Source organism: Micropterus dolomieu, linkage group LG20 (assembly GCF_021292245.1).
Source record: "Micropterus dolomieu isolate WLL.071019.BEF.003 ecotype Adirondacks linkage group LG20, ASM2129224v1, whole genome shotgun sequence".
Lineage (NCBI taxonomy): Eukaryota > Metazoa > Chordata > Actinopteri > Centrarchiformes > Centrarchidae > Micropterus > Micropterus dolomieu.
Genome location: NC_060169.1, coordinates 32,174,508 through 32,192,513, shown reverse-complemented (window position 1 = coordinate 32,192,513; position 18,006 = coordinate 32,174,508). Strand labels below are relative to the sequence as shown.

General features: G+C 40.1%; 1 protein-coding gene across 2 annotated transcripts in view; it reads right to left on the bottom strand.

Annotated features, from left to right (window-relative positions):
• The window catches only part of slc7a10a (solute carrier family 7 member 10a), a 26,043-nt gene extending 19,476 nt beyond the window's left edge, over positions 1-6,567 (bottom strand). The window contains exon 1 of one of the 2 annotated variants that reach the window (XM_046031879.1): positions 6,342-6,567. In XM_046031879.1, the coding sequence (XP_045887835.1) occupies positions 6,342-6,447 (106 nt within the window). In that variant the 5' untranslated portion in view covers positions 6,448-6,567. The remainder of the gene's footprint in view (positions 1-6,341) is intronic. The other variant, XM_046031878.1, reaches the window with a different exon arrangement.
• Between the last annotated feature and the right edge of the window lie 11,439 nt (positions 6,568-18,006).

The following is an 18,006-nucleotide window of genomic DNA, read 5'->3' as shown; positions in this document are numbered from 1 at the left end:
ACATGCACTGTGAGCTGTAAGGTCTTATATAGACAGGTGTGTGGCTTTCCTAATCAAGGCCAATCAGTATAATCAAACACAGCTGGACTCAAATGAAGGTGTAGAACCATCTCAAGGATGATCAGAAGAAATAGACAGCACCTGAGTTAAATATGAGTGTCACGGCAAAGGGTCTGAATACTTATGACCATGTGATATTTCAGTTTTTCTTTTTTAATAAATTTGCAAAAATTTCTACATTTCTGTTTTTTTCTGTCAAGATGGGGTGCTGAGTGTACATTACTGAGAAATAAAATGAACTTTTTTGATTTTTGGAAAATGGCTGCAATGAAACAAAGAGTGAAAAATTTAAAGGGGTCTGAATACTTTCCGTACCCACTGTATATGTCAGAGGTTGCACGCCTCTGGAGCAACGAGGGGTTAAGTGTCTTGCTCAGGGACCACCCCAAACCGTCTTAACCATCGGAATATTTAGATTTAGATATTTCTGATTTTTCTAGTTATGTAATGAGTTATTTTATTTGAGGCTTGTTGATCCATATACAGGTTTTTGGAGGCACCAAAAAACTCAACCGTGTGAAAACAAAACCAGCTTGGACAAAGAAAAAACACAGCAGCAAAGAAATCCTAAGACGCTTCTTAAAACATTCCCAACCATGTGAATAAAATCTTCCTTTCAACTGATTTTTTGTTTCATTGAGTAACTGCAATGTCCAAAGAACACCGTATCATTAACATTATGTCTATCATGTGGTGTAATATATTTTGGACTATTTGGTATTTAGTTGACTCTGGTATCTGCAGTAAAAAACAATAAAAGGTAACAATAGGTATCAAGCCCAGACACACACTGGTAAAGAAGTCAAAGCTCCTTCACAGTAGATATTGCAACGTTTGTTTATGTTGGGTGACAAAGAAGTCTAGCGGAAAGAAAGAGGGCACAGGTGGAAAGAACAGTACAGTTGTTAAAGCTCTCTCTCTTCTCCCTTCTCTTTAAAATGGCAAACATGTTTTGGTATTATAGTCATCATTTGGTAATGAGTGTAGCTGGATGTAGAGATGTGTGTACATCAGCACAGTCTGATCAGGTTGCAGCTCTGTTCTGTCACCTCACTGTTGTGTTTCATTAAAGAAAAGGACAACCTGGCTACAGGCATTCTTGTTTACTTAATTTTCGGATTCTGTAGTCAGATGATTGCATAGTATAATAAAATAGTGAAAAGTCAACCAGAGACAACAATTATCTTATGATTTTTTGGTCATCAGTAATCAGTCATTGTGTGTTTTGATCCAGGCCTACTGAACTCCCTGCCCTCCATGCCCTGTCTATTTCAAACACACATCTAGGAAAAAGTTCGTTTTGGGATATAGCCAACATCTTCCTTATAGAAAATAGCCCAAATGGTACAAAATGTTACCCAAAAAAAATGTCCCTGCTAAATAAATTCAAAAGTAGCCCAACTGGGCAGAAAACCACTTAATCTGGCAACACTGGCCACTTAAATAGCACAGTGGTTACCAGAAGTGATTGCAAAGCGATCAATAACCTATATAATTGTGAAAGTACAACCATCTTTACAGCTGGAGCATAATTTTCCTGTTTATCCAGTTAGGCTGCTTGTATAATGTAAATAACACAGCAAACAACTACAGAAATAGAAGCAACACCTGTCCCACATATGTAATGACACAATCATAATTATATTAGATAGAAAGAACTGATCCAACTTGTGGAGTAGTGGAAACATGGCTCACTGGAGGTCCTGGTTCAGCTGTCCCCCAAACAGGGATAAACAGAGGTTCCCTGGTGGCTCATTTGGCTAAGACACATACTAATAAGCCACCATGTCATGAGTTCAAATACAGCCTGGTACTCATAAGTCATCAACCCCACAAAAAGAAAAAACAAAACAAACACACATAAGAAAGTAAGCAAACAGCAGCTGTCCAAGCAAAATGTGTTTTGCGTCTCTTTGGAGAACTTTGGGACAAAAGTAGTCTTCAAAATGTAACTCTGTCCACTGTAAACATTTTAGCTGTTGAAACCCAGTGAGGCACGCCATAGCAGCTTCCCAGTTAGAGCAGCTCAGAATGCTCCATAATGATGCAGAGGGAGAGAGGAGGTCCGAACACTGCATTTATCATTGTCAGATTTGATTGTGGAGGCCGTGGTGAGATGCAGCGCCCGTTACATAAGGCCTATGTTGTGTTTACGTCATAAAGTTTGGCATCGCAGCTGAAAGCGTGAATCAGAGTCCTACTGACCCTCTCAGCCTCCCTGCACCATAGCTGAGAAATGTTCTGAAAATTACTGCTCAGATTAATCACCGTTTACACAAATCACGGAGAAGCCTGTGTGAAACCAAAACAGAACAAAATTGTTCTTATTTCAGTCAGAAGGCTAGTGTGAAATATTAAATATGAAATGGTGGTAGGTGCAGTGTCTTTCTGTGTCCTACCAGTATAAACAAGCATGAAGCATGGAGCGAACATAACAGCCCTTCCCCCAGGGGAAACAATCTTCTTATAATTTATGGAGTGGTGGTGGGGCTGGGGTACTGGTTGAACTGGATGTGATTGTATGTTATATATTTACAAAGCAGTGTGACATAAGTACATTCAGTTTTGGTTAGAAATCATTATTTGTCATTTAATACATTTGGTTTATTGTCTAGCCCTAAATGTAAGCAAGTAGTAGCTGCACACAGAGAAGGAGCAGCCAATAATCCACCTTACTGGAGTGGGGTGTTAGATATGTGAGTAGGCTGTATCTGGTGGGTAGTCGCATGACTCATATTGTATATGTGTAGTGTACTAGCTGTACAGGCGTCAATCCATCTGTGCTTCACAGAAAATACTTGACAAGTAACCTGAGTTATTTAACCACTCATTTCACACTAACAATATTAACTTAGACAAAGTATGTAACCCTTAAAGCTCTCTGATATACTGGTAGGTCAAAGAATGCACGTTTCTCTAAAAAGCACAATAGACATGACCTTGGTTATAAAGATAAGCTATTAAAATGACAAAATTACAACTGAAAGTGCCACACTGCTGCCTTTTCCTTTGTAACCTTTTTCAGATATAAAAACTAAAATAATAAAAGGGCCTCCGTTGTTCTCTGTGTATAAGTGGTTCTCGTAAGTTTGTATCAGCATTGTAAAAAAAACTACTGTGGAAACCTGAGTTCAACGGGCTACAATGTCCAACATCTGTGTTCAGTTTTCAGTCATCTTGGTTTGTTCCACTACTCCTACTCCACCGCCTACTTGTGGTGTAGGACCTTATAATTTGCAGATCTCCTCTGCAGTGGTACACTTGTGACTTATGGAAGTGATGGCAGTACTTTATGTCTTTACTGGCATATTCCTAATACTTCATGGCAGGTCCCTGGCACCAAAGATGCCCAGTTGAAGTCAGTATTGTCCCTGTTGTGCGACCATCTATAGGTGATTTACTGAGGCTGATTAATGACTGCTGGCAAAGCTAAAACATGAGATCGTATTTCACAAGCATGTTAAATTGTAACTTCAGAGTTCAATGCAGTGTGTGAGATATGTCAGGATGCCTATAGGTCTATACCTACAATATTTTATGCATTAAAGAAATAAATATTTTAAAAATAATTTACAAGCAACTACATGTGCCACAATTCAGCTTTCAATTAAAGCAAGACAATTTTCTTTCTTTAATTTCACAGAAGGTGGACTTAGCCCTCCCCCTTCACCTACAATGGAGGCAAATATATATTAAGTACTAAAAAGGGTAAACAGCCAGGAAGTTCTTCATGCAGGACATTATCTGTTTTCAATTTAGATTTGCAGCGTCAGCATAAGTCCTGGCTTTACGTTTAGAAAATGTCCTCGCTTCTATTATCAGTAATGATCAGACTGGTTTCACACGAGGAACATACTCATCTCATGATGTAAGAAAACTGGTCAGTGTTACTCAGCATTCATCAATGTACAGACCATGTTATTTCTCTTGACACTGAGAAAGCTTTTGATCAACTGGAATGACCCTACCTGTTCCCAAATTTGGACTGGGGCAGGACTTTACTAAATTACTTTAGATCTTGTATACTTTACCTCTCTGCTGTAATCACTAATAGGCTGTCCCTAGAGCCCACTGCTGTTTGCCTTGGCTATGGAACCCCTAGCTGATATCATTAGACAAGATGTGAGAAAGAAAGAAATCTCTTTAAATAACTGGCAGCACAATATCTTGCTTTATGCTGACGACATTTTGATTTTTCTAGACTCCCCAAAGACAGACTCGCTATCTCCTCTATAGAGTATCTGTTGGTAGATATTGTGCAGCTTAAATATAGTATCAGATGGCTTTATAAGATACTTTGCAGTCTCAAGACAGACAACTCTGATAAAGTTAAAGGCAAGTGGGAATCTGATCTGGGCACTATAATATAACCAAAGGCCTGGAATGCCTTGTACAGCCAGCCTTCTAGTGTCCTAGCATCTAATTCAGCAAGGGAGAGGCAATTTAGGCTTATATTACTCCTGAAGCCAGACACAGAGTGAATCCAGATCTATCAAATCGCTGTACTAAATGTCAATTTGCTGTTGGTTCATATTTTCATTGTTTGCGAAGCTGCCCCTCATATCTGGTGATTTTGGACTACGGTTGTTTATTAATAACATTTTAAAGTGCCCTTTACATCTTGGTGCAAGGACTTGCCTGCTGGGACTAAACGATGAGTTACCCACTGATTTTAGTAACAAAGACCTTTTGCATATTTTGTTGCGCAGAAATGTATGTATGTATGTATGTGGATCACTGATAAAGCTCCCACTCTAAATCAGTGGCTACATACTTTAACAAGCCTCATGGATTTTGAAGCATTCTCTGCAGCCTTAAAGGAAACCCCCTTTTATTCTAACAGATCTGGTACCCCTTCATCTATTGGTTTATTGTCAGTGTATTGTTTTTTTCCTGCTTTACAAAAACTAGAGTTTAATAACAAAATATGTTCAGAAGAAGAATATCAAATATAAAATATAAAAAGGTGATAACCTGCCTGGGTAGGGCTGGTTATTATTATAGAAACAGGCATTTTTTGTTATATTTGTTGAAATACGCTTTACCTCCCAACAGCAATTAATAAATTAAATTCTCTGACACAAAAATGAAAAACACTGGTATCTGTGGCTGAAATGATGGCCAACCTGCCTGTCTACCTGTGCGCCCATGCACTCATCGCACATAAAAATGTGTTTTTGGGGAAGTGGCTTTGCAGGGAGGCCTAAAAGGGAGGGAGTGGATTTTTCAGTGGGATACTTTCAAAAATTAGCTGTCCCTTACAGCAGAGCTGCACTACTCTAAAACTAGAGTTATATGTTAAAAATCCATAGTGTGCAATGAAAAAATCCCATTAATCAAACAAAGTCCAAGAACAAAATGTCTCACACAAAAACACACAATAACATTCATGTCATTCATCTACTTCCTGCTCTTGCCTCCACATATAAAGATGGTGGATAAGAGTTGTTGTAAGCTGGGCTTGGGGAATCCTCTGCAATAATGTTACATTATAATAGCACATAGCCTACTGCATAACCTGTTGAGTTTTCTCCTGTGGATGAGGCTGATTCAGCGGCTGCATAGAGCATGCCTATTGTACATTACCAGTTACAGGAAACAACACAGTTTCCTGTTTAAAAAAAACTTAACGCAATGGCTGCATTTTATTCCAAATTTAAATATCCTGGCCTGCAGAACGAGTGGACTTTTAGTAACGTTATGGGCGATTTATAACAAGATGATTGCAAGGAACGTTAATTGCTGAGGTCTCAGGGAATCAAACCCCAAACCTTGGCAGTGTTACCGTGTTAACGCTCCACTGTGCCGCAGGACCACATGGAGGCTGCGTTTTGCCTCTCAAGTTGAACATGAGAAGATCCAGCCACGTATGCATCTCCATATTCAGATCACCCTGACTGATGCAACAGTTTCCACACAAAACCCCAAACCCTGCAGTCCGAACTGGACCTAGACATCAGAGGTGGTCCGTGCGTGTACAAGCGACTCTTTCTGTGCGCATTTTGGCGGGTTTGTGCCATTTCTGAATGATAAATCAAGTGAATTTCCCTGCACTGTACTTACACTAGATCAGAACCCGAACAAAAACGGACCCCGTCTGTAGCTGACTCCTATTGTGTGCCATAAAACTTTAACAGCGCACACCCGCCACGTTACAGCACTTAACCCGCCAGCCAGCCACTCACACGTTTCCCCGTTAACTTCTCCTTGTAGCTGAACTCACCGTATCGACCCGCTCTCCATTGATACACCACTCAAGACAAAAGCTGTCACACACTCACCAATGATAATAGCGCAAGCGCTCAGAAGTCCAATTTCTTTTTTTAGAGTGACTCTGTCGCTCGTGGATGAGTTTTTATCCTTCTTCTTTTTCTCTTTGTCCTCCATTGCCTCCGCCTTTTAGATGTGCTTCTTGCTCGCCTCGGTCCGGTCCAGATACTGTAGACTGAACCACGCACCGCTCTTAGGGCTGCCAGTCTAATCTACTGATGAACGAGGAGGACGTGCGCATGCGTATGGCCCAGCACTGAAGCCACTACCTTGTTTCAGGTATCTGAGGGTGTGACATGCCGGGATCTCACGTCTGAGACTTGAAGTACACAGAGGAGAATATGTTTACTTACCTTTAGCGTTATCTTTATAACCATAACACCCAGCAACATCAAAATATAAATGTGTAGGCCTATGATTTTTCTCCCCTCTAAAACACACTGTAGGCCATTCGAAATTGCCTGAATCAGTTTAATGCTGCACACTGTAAATGTGCAGACTATATTTCATCCAATTTTCATAAACCTACAGCTGAACCTGTCCTTTTCAAATAAAATTAATTCATATCGCTAGGTTATTTCATTTGTACAAATTCATATTATAATATTCATTAATTTATATTATCATTATTTTATTTTTAATGCTTTTGGACATGTACAAACTCCCCAGCTTTGCCACAGATACAACGAAATATTCCAAAAGTGACAGGTTGTCCCTCTTTGGGGTTAACCCAGTTTTATATGTGGACAAACAGGATTCAGGGGAGTCTGATTTCCCTCCTGGCTACTGTAATTTGAGTTCTGTTCATTCTTTTGCAGTGGAGGAAGGTAAACAGTGTGGCCTACTGTTCTACACCCTCTCCAACTCAGGATTACTTTAGTTAACCGTCAAATGCTCTTAACTTATTTACTACTGGTTCCTTGTGGTGTTGTGCAAGTGCATTTATTCTGTTGACTCACTGTTTATCTTAAGAAGACAAACATGAAATCACAGACATTACAGCAAATGTCACTGACATGCTGTGTGATGAATACAGAAACAAATATTAGAGTGAGTTAAATCATTAAAATACAAAGCAATCAAAAATAATTTTGTGAACACAAACACTCAGGAATATGGACAGAACAGGCTATGTGGTTTGTCTTGTAAAAAATGTAAATGGCAAATAACATTCCTTACACATAATTACTTTCTGTCAATCAGAAAAGAGCAAAAAGTAATACCTAGACAACATGCCTTTCACATTTTGGCAGGTCCTAGAAAAATCACAGGTGTAAATAATAAAATTAGTGATGGCTGAATTTCATTTGGCTGCTTAAGTTTCAGGATGATGGTATTGTGCACTCTGGCTCACTGTTGCACTGTCACATCTTCCTGAGACACTTGAATAGAATGGGGCCATCGTTAATGTTATAAGTATCACCTGTGCCAAGTCAAAATGTCTGCTGTGAAAAAGAAAATCTAGGGCAGGCTTATCTCAGTGGTCCATATCTGAACAATCACCCTGGCAAGGACAAGGGTTCACAACAATGAATTAGCAGAGGAAATTAAAGGTGCTGCACAGCCACATTGGTGTTTTGACTAACTATGTCTGATTAGATATCTTTTTACTCTGCGTTCCAGTCAAAGTTGGAGGTCAGAATTTCCCAGTGGAAATTGCTGACTTATGGCCTTCCATGATATGGGCTTCTTATTGTGCAACAGGGAGATTTTTCAAAATCACATTTTTAATAAAACATTTATTACATATTACGTAGTTAAGTAAAAGGTTGTGTTTTAATTCATGTTTATAAAGCTGTTTAACAAAGAAAAAAAACAGCTGGATTAGTGACTGAAGAAGGCAATTAATGTTAATAACTTAAAACATACATCATCATCAGAGCTCTTGAAATTGCACTACTGCTACAATACAATGTAAGTTAGCTGAGCTACTGGTAAACAAGTTGTAAGCTAGTTATCGTCGAACATAACGTTGCACCAAACATGGCCGAGGTGCTGGGCAACTGATACGCTGGTCTTGCCACAGGCAAGGGTTACAACCAGAGAACACTCCAACACAAGCAAATAAATCCAGTAAGGAGCAGGCAGGAATGCAAAATCCTATAAACAGGCTAAGGCAGAAACAGGGAACCAAGACATAAAGCACACAGCATCATAACCTAAAGGGGCCAGGAACAAAGTAAGTGAACTGATATGTGGTGATTGGTGATTAGGAATGCATTCGGCAAAACGTTTATGTAAACGGAAATTATGGTGTGCTGAACACCCTGTTGTGTCCTATGGCAGATGAGAAGGCTATTCTTTGTGTTTGTTTTGAGTAACTTTTGGAGCCTGATGAAATTGGTTTAAATATGTACATATTTAATACTTCAAAAAATATGCTCAATGTTACAGTCACCGCCTTGCTATCCAGAACAGCAGAGAACATCCCAATCGAGTGAAGGAGAATGTGAAAACTGTTGGATGGGGTTTATATACAAGTTGCTGCTGATAGAGAAAAACACAAGCCTGTTGCACACTGAAGAAACGTGTGGTTCAACCAGAAAACCGCTACAAAACGGCGCACCCTGTCATCAGTTGACTGCAGTGCTGATGAAAATTTGAAAGAGGTGTGTGGATGGGTGGGGCAGTCCGGTGATGGGTGATGAAGAGAGCTGGTATAGTCCGAGGACACCTGGTAAAGCTAGAGGATGGCAGGTCTGAGGAGTTGCAGGAAAGTACATGGCCTGGGAGAAGTGAGCAAGGGGTTGAAGACAGCGCCAGAGGGGAACTGAGGAGCAGACTGTGACAATTTCTTACTGTGGTATTATCAAAAAAAGTGTGTGTTGGACAAAAACTCAGAAAATACTGTTTTTCAGGTTTTCTTGTGTTATTAAAGGTTACTCTGTGTAAAAGTCACAATATGGTATTACCTACAATGGCCTTAATACACCATAGTAGTTGCAAGGTGTGTTCCTCCTTCCCTGTTCCTCCCTCCCAAAAGCTAATGACTGACAAAGCAGAGAAAGAGATGAATATGTAACTAAAAAAAACATATGTCTTCAGTGATAACAACAAAGCACTGAATTACACACAATCAATTATATTATACTGTTCTACTGTAAATAGAAAAGTAACTGGTGTATTTTTAAGCTTCATATCGGGAAGAAATCAACAATCTTGCAGAGTGGTGCACAGAGAAAAACCTACTGCTCAACATCTGCAAAACATGAGCTGATCATTGATTTCAGGAAAAAGGGAGATAAAAAGACACACTCCTGTCAACATCAGTGGAGCAGGGGACCAGTTTCAGGTTCCTGGGAATCAGCATCACAGAGAGTAACCTTGTCTAGTGGCCTCTTATTGTGGCTAGCCTAAGGCACACCTGTGCAATCCCCATGCTGTCTCATCAGCATCTTGATATGCCACACCTGTGGGGTGGATGGATTATCTCGGCAAAGGAGAAGTGTTCACTTACACAGATTTTGACAGATTTGTGAACAATATTTGAGAGAAATGGGCCTTTTGTGTACATAGAGAAAGTCTTAGATCTTTGAGTTCAGCTCATGATGAATGGGGGAAAAAACTAAAGCGTTGCGTTTATAATTTTGTTCAGTGTGTAAACAATGTTCTTTACTTCACAAGGCACAGCCACTCATTAGAGTACCTGGCATATCCAAAGTGTGAATGTGAGAACTTCTACCTCTTTGAGCCTCCTTTGAGCTTGTTACTGGAGAAAAAAGTATATGCAATTAAATATTGTTGATAATATTTCTGGTATATTAATGGTGTGTCTACAGCCGCAAACAGATAAGAATAACGTAAAAAAACACACTCACACCATCCCACTTCGTCTACAGTTTAAGGAGTTAAGTCGTTAACTTGCGGCAGGCGAATGCTAACGAATACACAATTAACTTGGAGGGCGGCCTCCCTCTCCAAAAGGAGGCCCCAACAAAAAGAGGAGATACTTTGTTGGCGACAGGAAGGCAGGCTGAAACACTGGCTTCTGTGTGATGGCAGGAGGGGACGAGGAAGAGGAGGAGATTGAGGGGGAAACAGCCAAAACACTGCGGTGGCATAAGGGGAGGAGTTGTGCAGTAAACAAATACATCACAGCATCCTAGAGCAGCGGCAGGAGGAGGAAGAGGAACAGGGGGAGGAGAACAGATGGAAGAGTAGTAGAAGAAATAAAAGGAGTATTTGGGAGAAAGAGGAAGAGGAGGCAGAGGTTGGAGGGTGCAGTTGAGGATGAACCACTGAATTTATTTGTTGAGAAGAAGCTTCCTCAGAAAGAGAGAGTGGTCTATTGACCTGGATGCATTTGACGTCATCTGATGAAAAACCACAACCTCTGTCCCATTTAAGAGGCTGGATTCGTGCTCTACATTCTGCTCTCAGTAATTCATGATGGGCTGTCCCATTTTAAAGACTCATCTAAGAATTTCTTTTGTCTAAATTTAAAGGACACGTTTTATGCATCTTACGCATCCATAAGTTATTTACTGTAATCTCACGTATTTTAGAGCTTTTGTGGGTTTACCACTGGTACACATTGTCTATGAAAAAGTACATGAACACAGCAAAACACACAACTATTCTTGTGAGTTGCTGGTTCCCAGGAAGACATTAGGGGAAGGAGATCTTAAGAAAGCAATATGAGCAGAAATATTGACTTATACCATTAAAAAAACACTGTTGGAGTTATCAGTGTGCAGGTCTCTCCTCCTTGTTTTTGAATATGATGTTGACTGTGTGTGTATTTGTATAAACAAGTAAAGCAATTCAAGATATGTTTTATGTTTTGGTCAAGGCTAAACTGTTTCCAAGACAAACTGAATAAACCCACAGAAAGCAATGCAGAGCATTAACCAGCTAAGGAAATGTGTGAATGACTGGTGGCTCTGTTCAGTTACAGTAGGTGTGCCAGGAAGCCATGCCAAAGAACCAGTTTGCACAAATGGACAGCATGTATTTTTGGGTCATATGTGGCCATTTTTCTGTTTATATTACAGAGAAAATGTAAATGTATCTAAAAGGTTATTGAATTTCACATTGGGATCACTGTGATATTGAAGCATGTAACACAGAAACTGTCTCAAATTCAGTTTTATTAAGATTATGTCAGAAGAAAGCCTCTACAGTGAGTAGGTATTTTTTTTAGAAGACTATGGAAACACCATGTTTTTAGCCATGCTAGCAGCAATGTCGGTTGTCTATCAGTCCACCACTTTGGTCCAGACTGAAATATCTAAATCATGGATATGTTTTCCCAAGATATTTTGTACAGAGTCATTGAAGACCCACCTAATCCTAGTAGTGGGAAGGCTCCCCCTCCCCTGGCACCAACCTGTGTTACACTGGAGTTTTTGATTTACTGTACAGTTCATCTTAGGGTGTGGCATGTTTAACCCCCAAAGTCCGGTTCGTTTGACCAGTGTGACCCCTCCGTGCCATGCCCGGATACATCACATAATATATGGCGGTCGGCACTTATACTGTGGCAGGATACCACAAACAAATTAATGTGTGGAAAACACCAACTGAGTGATGACGTAAACGTGCCCCGGCTCGGATCGTTATGTGCAATTTATACTTCTGCGTCAAATCGATGGTGCAGCCTCTGCGTAGCCCCCTACCCTACGCAGTCACCTACACAGTAGCCTGACGTGCACCTCAAAAAACAAAAATGTCAACTCTACAAAAACTTAAAGGGGCTATATGTAGTTTTTCAATGAATTTACTTATTAATAAATCAAAATAAATCACTGCCTTATTGTCAAAGGGCTCAAAACTCACTTAGAAATAAAACACACGCCTGTTTTCTCTGTTGCTTGCATCAGCCACTATTCTGCTATAAATAGGAAGAGACCGGGTCGGATTCAGTCCTGTGAGCGCTCCAGAGCCTCTCTCTGACTATAGCGACAATACCGCAGCTAACGAAATGCAGTCCACTAACACCATAAAACATCTAGCTCACAGCAAAACACAGACTCCACGTAAGGACCCAAAACAACAATAAAGGTTTCTGTGCTGAAGCCCATCAGACCAAACAGCTTCAGGTGATGTTGAGTAAAAACACAGTGAACATCAGAAAAGCTGGAGAAACACGGAGAGAGTCACATTAGCTCGCCAAGCAGTTGCTAACGTTATCCAGTGCAAAGTTGTATCGCTTTCCACATTACTTAACAAACTAACGCAACCCATGTTACTATCTACTAACTATGGTATTATGTCAAAGTGTTGATTTAGCCTGCAAGAAAGGATGTAACTGTAAAAAAACAAATGTGGAGCGTGTTGTTTATGCTAGCCTATAGTGATTCATGGAAGAGGAAGCCAGCTAATGCTACATTAGCTAGGGTGACCAGACATCCCCATTTTCCGGGGACAGTCCCCGGTTTTGGTGGCCTGTGGAGCTGTCCCCGGAAATGGCCCCCGTTTTTATCTGCCAGAAAGAGTGGACTGCAGAGCAGACAGATGTTGTGCCGAAAAGTGACTGCTGAAAACTGACTGCCATCTGCGGGAGCGCACGCAGCATATTGTAAGCTGTATCTGCCAGTCTCTTTATGAATAAACATCACTTTATGTCGTGGTAATAGCAAAGGTATGTCTTTGTGATACTTTTCTTTTAATGGAAAACTCACAATTGTGGCCAAATATGTGTGTTATAGCGTAACCAGGCATGACATTTACATGATTATTGGCAGTAATATAAGCCTGTTGTTGCCAATGGAATATAATAGGCCTATATCATCCTTGTTTACATTTGGGAAACGGAATGTAGCCTATAATTAACATGACTTACTGAGTTATACAAAATAAATACATGATCTCTTTTGCAATTATCCTTAAAACTCTACATTATTTAACTTGCTATGTACCAACCAATCCAACCGTTTTTACCAGTTAAAATACCTTTAAATGGCCAATACACCCCATAACATGCAGTATTTCACTTGCCTGAAAGTGATTGCAGCCTCTACTTACTGACTGGAAGGTAGTTTCTGCCTCAAAACGAGTTATATTTGACAGATTATAACTGAACTAGTACTTTTTACCACTTATAATACCTTTAAATGGCCAAAACAACACATAAAATGCACATCAGTATTGACTGAAAGGTAGTTTCTGCCTCAAAATGACTTGATTTTGTTCAGAAGAGTTGTAGGCTATCTGGCAGATTATAAAACCTAAATTGGCCCCATTATTATTTCATATATAGCCTAATTACATATTTTTTAATGACATACTGACCACCCAACCAAAAATGTCCCCGGTTTTCATTTCAGAAATCTGATCACCTTAACTTTAGCTCAGACCTGCCGCTGTTTGCTTCTTGATGTTCAATTTAGATTTATTGTGGTTTTACTGATATGCAGGTACACAGCTTCTCCACCTCTCAGTCACTGTAACTAACGTGACCCACATAACATAAAACACTGCAACAAAACGGTCACAACAACACAGAGGAAGAGCCATCCACTATCACGAGTTACAGTAAAGTTACTTACTGTGGTCTAACTGTTATATAGTGTGGCACAATCTCGGTATAATATCCAGTCCAGCTCACAAAACCTTTCGTTATCATCCAGTACATTTAGCTGTGTTTACACTGGTGAGCCTCTGGTGAAAGATACACAGATAGTAAAGATGGTTATTGAAAAGCAGACAGCCGAGCCAACGATGTAGCAGCTTGGCTAAATACAGTAAATGTAACGTTATCATGTAACGAGCATGGATTAGTTCAACCTCAAGCTGATAAAATATTACCGTATCATTGCAGTGAGAGTTTACCCGACTTTCCAGCATGTTGTATGAAGCTGTCTCCCTCTCTCTATAGCCGCTGTCACCCTGCCTTTATTCCGGGAGTATTATGCCAATATGTGTCTTGCTGCGCTGTATGAAAGGTACAAGGTATATGCCTCAATGTTTCCTAAAACAAAACAACATTGTTCGTTTATGCCCACAAATTAGTAAGTTCTCCTTTATGTTGCTCCATATGTCCTCCCCAAATATCTGAAAGTCATTCTTCATCTCAGTTTTAAGGTTTTCCCCATTAATATTGTCAAGGCATGCTCATACTTCAGTCAGGTGAGCCTGTAACGACATGGCAGCCATTATCCTCAGAGGGGGTGGCTGAGCCCTGCACATCGTCTTTATCTGTGGTTTCAAGCTGTCCATAATGACTGTTTAAAAATTATGAAAAAGTTTAGATGTTGTGTGTTATATTTAAATATGCAAATTATTTTTGATTAGGTGCTAATAATATACTGAATCATCTCTTGTACAGCACGTACAATAAGTATGTAAGTTTCAGAAACAGAAAGTGCGAAAAATGCAAGGGGAGGTTGGAAGGAAAGTAAAGAGGGTCGAATGTGGGAGGAAGACCAGACAAACAAAGGACGAAGCAAGGAGAGAGACGGTGAGGGAGCAAAGGTAGGAGAAAGGAACGATGGGACGGATACAGGTAGAGATGGAGGAACATAAAACAGGAGGAACGAGGAAAGAGGGACCAAAAGAGAAAGGAAAGAGAAGAGGCCATGAACCCAACACCACTTTGCAGCCAAGGACAAACTATCCCTCTCTCTCAATCTCTCTTTCATCCCGCCCTTGATCTATTCTTACTGTAGAGCTTCTGGAGTGCCTGCTCAAATGGTTTACCATACTACCCACACCACACATCATTTGTTAACAGGGAACCCAGAGTTCTTGCCGTTGGGGAGCAGAGCTGCATAGCAACCCCACAGCACTTCCTGTTGGGCCGGGGGTTGAACGTCGGTGCCCGTTGTTCACCACAGTGCCCCCTCTGCCTTCAGAAAAGCAGCCGGGAAGCAGTTCACTTACAATTGGCTTTGTGCTTCGTTGTGAGGAGAAGTGAAAAGAGCGGAAAGGCAAAGCACTCTCAGTTAACTGCTCTCTTTAACAGGCAGGGACATCTATGCGATTTAACTAATGGTATTAGTTACTATCAGTATTCAGTACCTTTAATTGTGATTGCTTGCAAAAATATTTAAATATTCTATCAACCACTCATACAGGATTTTGTTTTTTTCCAGGGTAAAACCCCCCTAAAGCGTTTACAACACGTACAGTGTTGGTGAACAGTGTGGACTGCCTATTTTCAGAAGCACAACACTGGAAAATATGCTGGAAAAGGAAAATGCGTCTCAGCCCCCTGCAGAGTTCTGTGGTTATGGTTGAAACATTTAAAGTGGTTTTGTAGCCACAACTGCCAGGGCGTGCTGGGTTTACCTGCATAAGCAGTTTAACGTAACTTCAGACGTTTAACATGCTCTCTTGACACATGCAATGTCAGTGGGAACTTTATCTTTTTTATCGTCCCTGGTTCCATGGAGAGCATATCAGGTCAGTGCAACAATGTTTTTTTTAACAAGATAGTGTGGAATTTATTTTAAAATGAATCACCATATTCAACAATTTATTTAATCTTTCACAAAGTAAGAGCAACAAAACACTAAACTCAGCCTCTGTAGGTCTTTTTCACATGTCATAGCAGGAAAAGCACAGGTGTATTTAATAAGAGCTAAATAATAAGGCTTCACTCCATTTAGGTGTGCATGTTCCAGGGCCCTGGTGTTGTGCAGGCTGACTCAGTGGCATAGCTTAATGGGACACTTATGGTACCTTGTGGAGTATTTAAAAAATATATATATACTATTTTGTAACCTGTTCATCAGCGGAATAGTTGAAAATAAAGGTCATATAGCCTGCACTCACTATACAGACCACTCAGCTTTCCTAAAACATGTTGATGCATTTTTTTGCAATGAAATTGTTGGAGTAAGTGAAAATATTTCATCCATCCATCCATCCATCGAGCGCCAACCGCTTATCCTGTGTACAGGGTAACTATGCATATTCAGTCTAACTCCCCTTGATTGTTTAAAGCACTTGCATTTGATCTGGATGCAACAGCGTCTGTCATGGGGATTTGTCTTGTCTGTCGTCCACGTGTTTCAGCCATTCTCCAGGTATGTTTTGTGGTAGAAAATTGCTTGACAAACGATGACTTTCATTTGTGTTCCACCACAACATTGCACACAGTGCAAAACAGTTTGCCCCTGCTTTCGTGCAGAAGATCAGGGAATTGCCTTGCACAGTCTTAAGCAGTGGTATTTGTTGGTAAATATGAGACGTTCTTGTCACACATGTCCAGAAACCAGGAAGAGAGGAGACTGCTACCATTGGTGAAACCCGTGGGAAACTACCGTGAACCCCGGTATTATTCATGTTGGCTTAATTGAATGACTTACAGGCACAGCTAATGGAATTGAGCCATCAGCATAAAGTTATCAGTTACACGTGTGTTTTCCTGCAATGACAGGCCAAAATGTCTGTGGTGAAAAGTTTGTCTCTGGCAGAGTCATGCTGATGGCCTATAAATGATACAAACATACAGTCACATTTTCAGAGAGGAGGTTGCTAGCTACTGTAATTATGTATTAAGTTAATCCATTACTCAAAGCTAAGAGGTTAAAAAATTCTGTGCACTATTTTGAAACAAAATGAGGAAAGAGGCTCATCCATTGATTCACAAGGAAAGAAGAATCAATGGGGAATATTAATGCTTAAATATTAACCTCTATCCCCACCTAGTGGTCAATATTGTTTAGTACAACAATGGTAATCTTCACACTGGCTTGAAGAGCACAACAAATAGTCATTTCAGCAGCAGGAACAAGTTTTCAAAAATTGTTTAGCAATTACCAAATGTTGATAGTTCATTTGTTGTCAGTGATTTTTCTTGTGAGTATTTGTCTCACAATTACTTCACAGCATAATTAGCAATTACACCCTCCTTATATTTCATGTTTTCAGCCACACAGATGTTAAAGGAGGATAGAGATAAAATGCTTCTGTTCTATAAGCCTTTTTCTGGCTTTCACACAGAGAAATGTCCCAGACAAAGACAGCTTTGACCTAGTTTACAGCAACAGCAACACCCTCGTTCCCTGGCTTAACCTCTGTGTAGTTGTTATCAATAATCCTCTACTGACGCTAATGACCACCCCTTCAACAAACAGAAAGTTAACCTGCAAACTGGCAAAACCAGCCACACACAAGCAGATGGCTCCTCATGTTTCATCTCAAATTATCTGATAAGCTAAACACATTACAGCACAATACACTACAACAAAATATACTGTTGCGGTACTTTTCAACAAGACACTGACAAAAATGTAAGTTAGCCTGTTAATCTGTGCGTCTTCAAAGGAAATACTTTAGCTGAACACTCAACAGTCCTGTTTAAATATTATCATAGTAAAAATGTCACATTGTGGATTTAAGATGTACAGTCCCCTCCAAAAGTATTGACACAGTAAGGCAAATTCCTTTGTTTTTGTTGTTCACAGAAGACATTTGGATTTAAGATCAAAAGATGAGTATGAGACAAGAGTTCAGAATTTCAGCTCTCGTTTCCTGGTATTCACATCTAGACGTGTTAAACAACTCAGGACATACCACCCTTTGTTTGAACCCACCCATTTTTCAAGTGAGCAAAACTATTGGAACATGTGACAGATGTTTCTTGTTACCCAGGTGTTGCCTTTTAGGTTGATTGTCCAAACATTAAATAGCTCTGCATGACTAGTCTAACTTTTCATCCTTGGTTCAAACCTATAAAGATTGCATTTCCTGTTAAAGAGGATAAACCAACATGAAGACCAGAGAGCT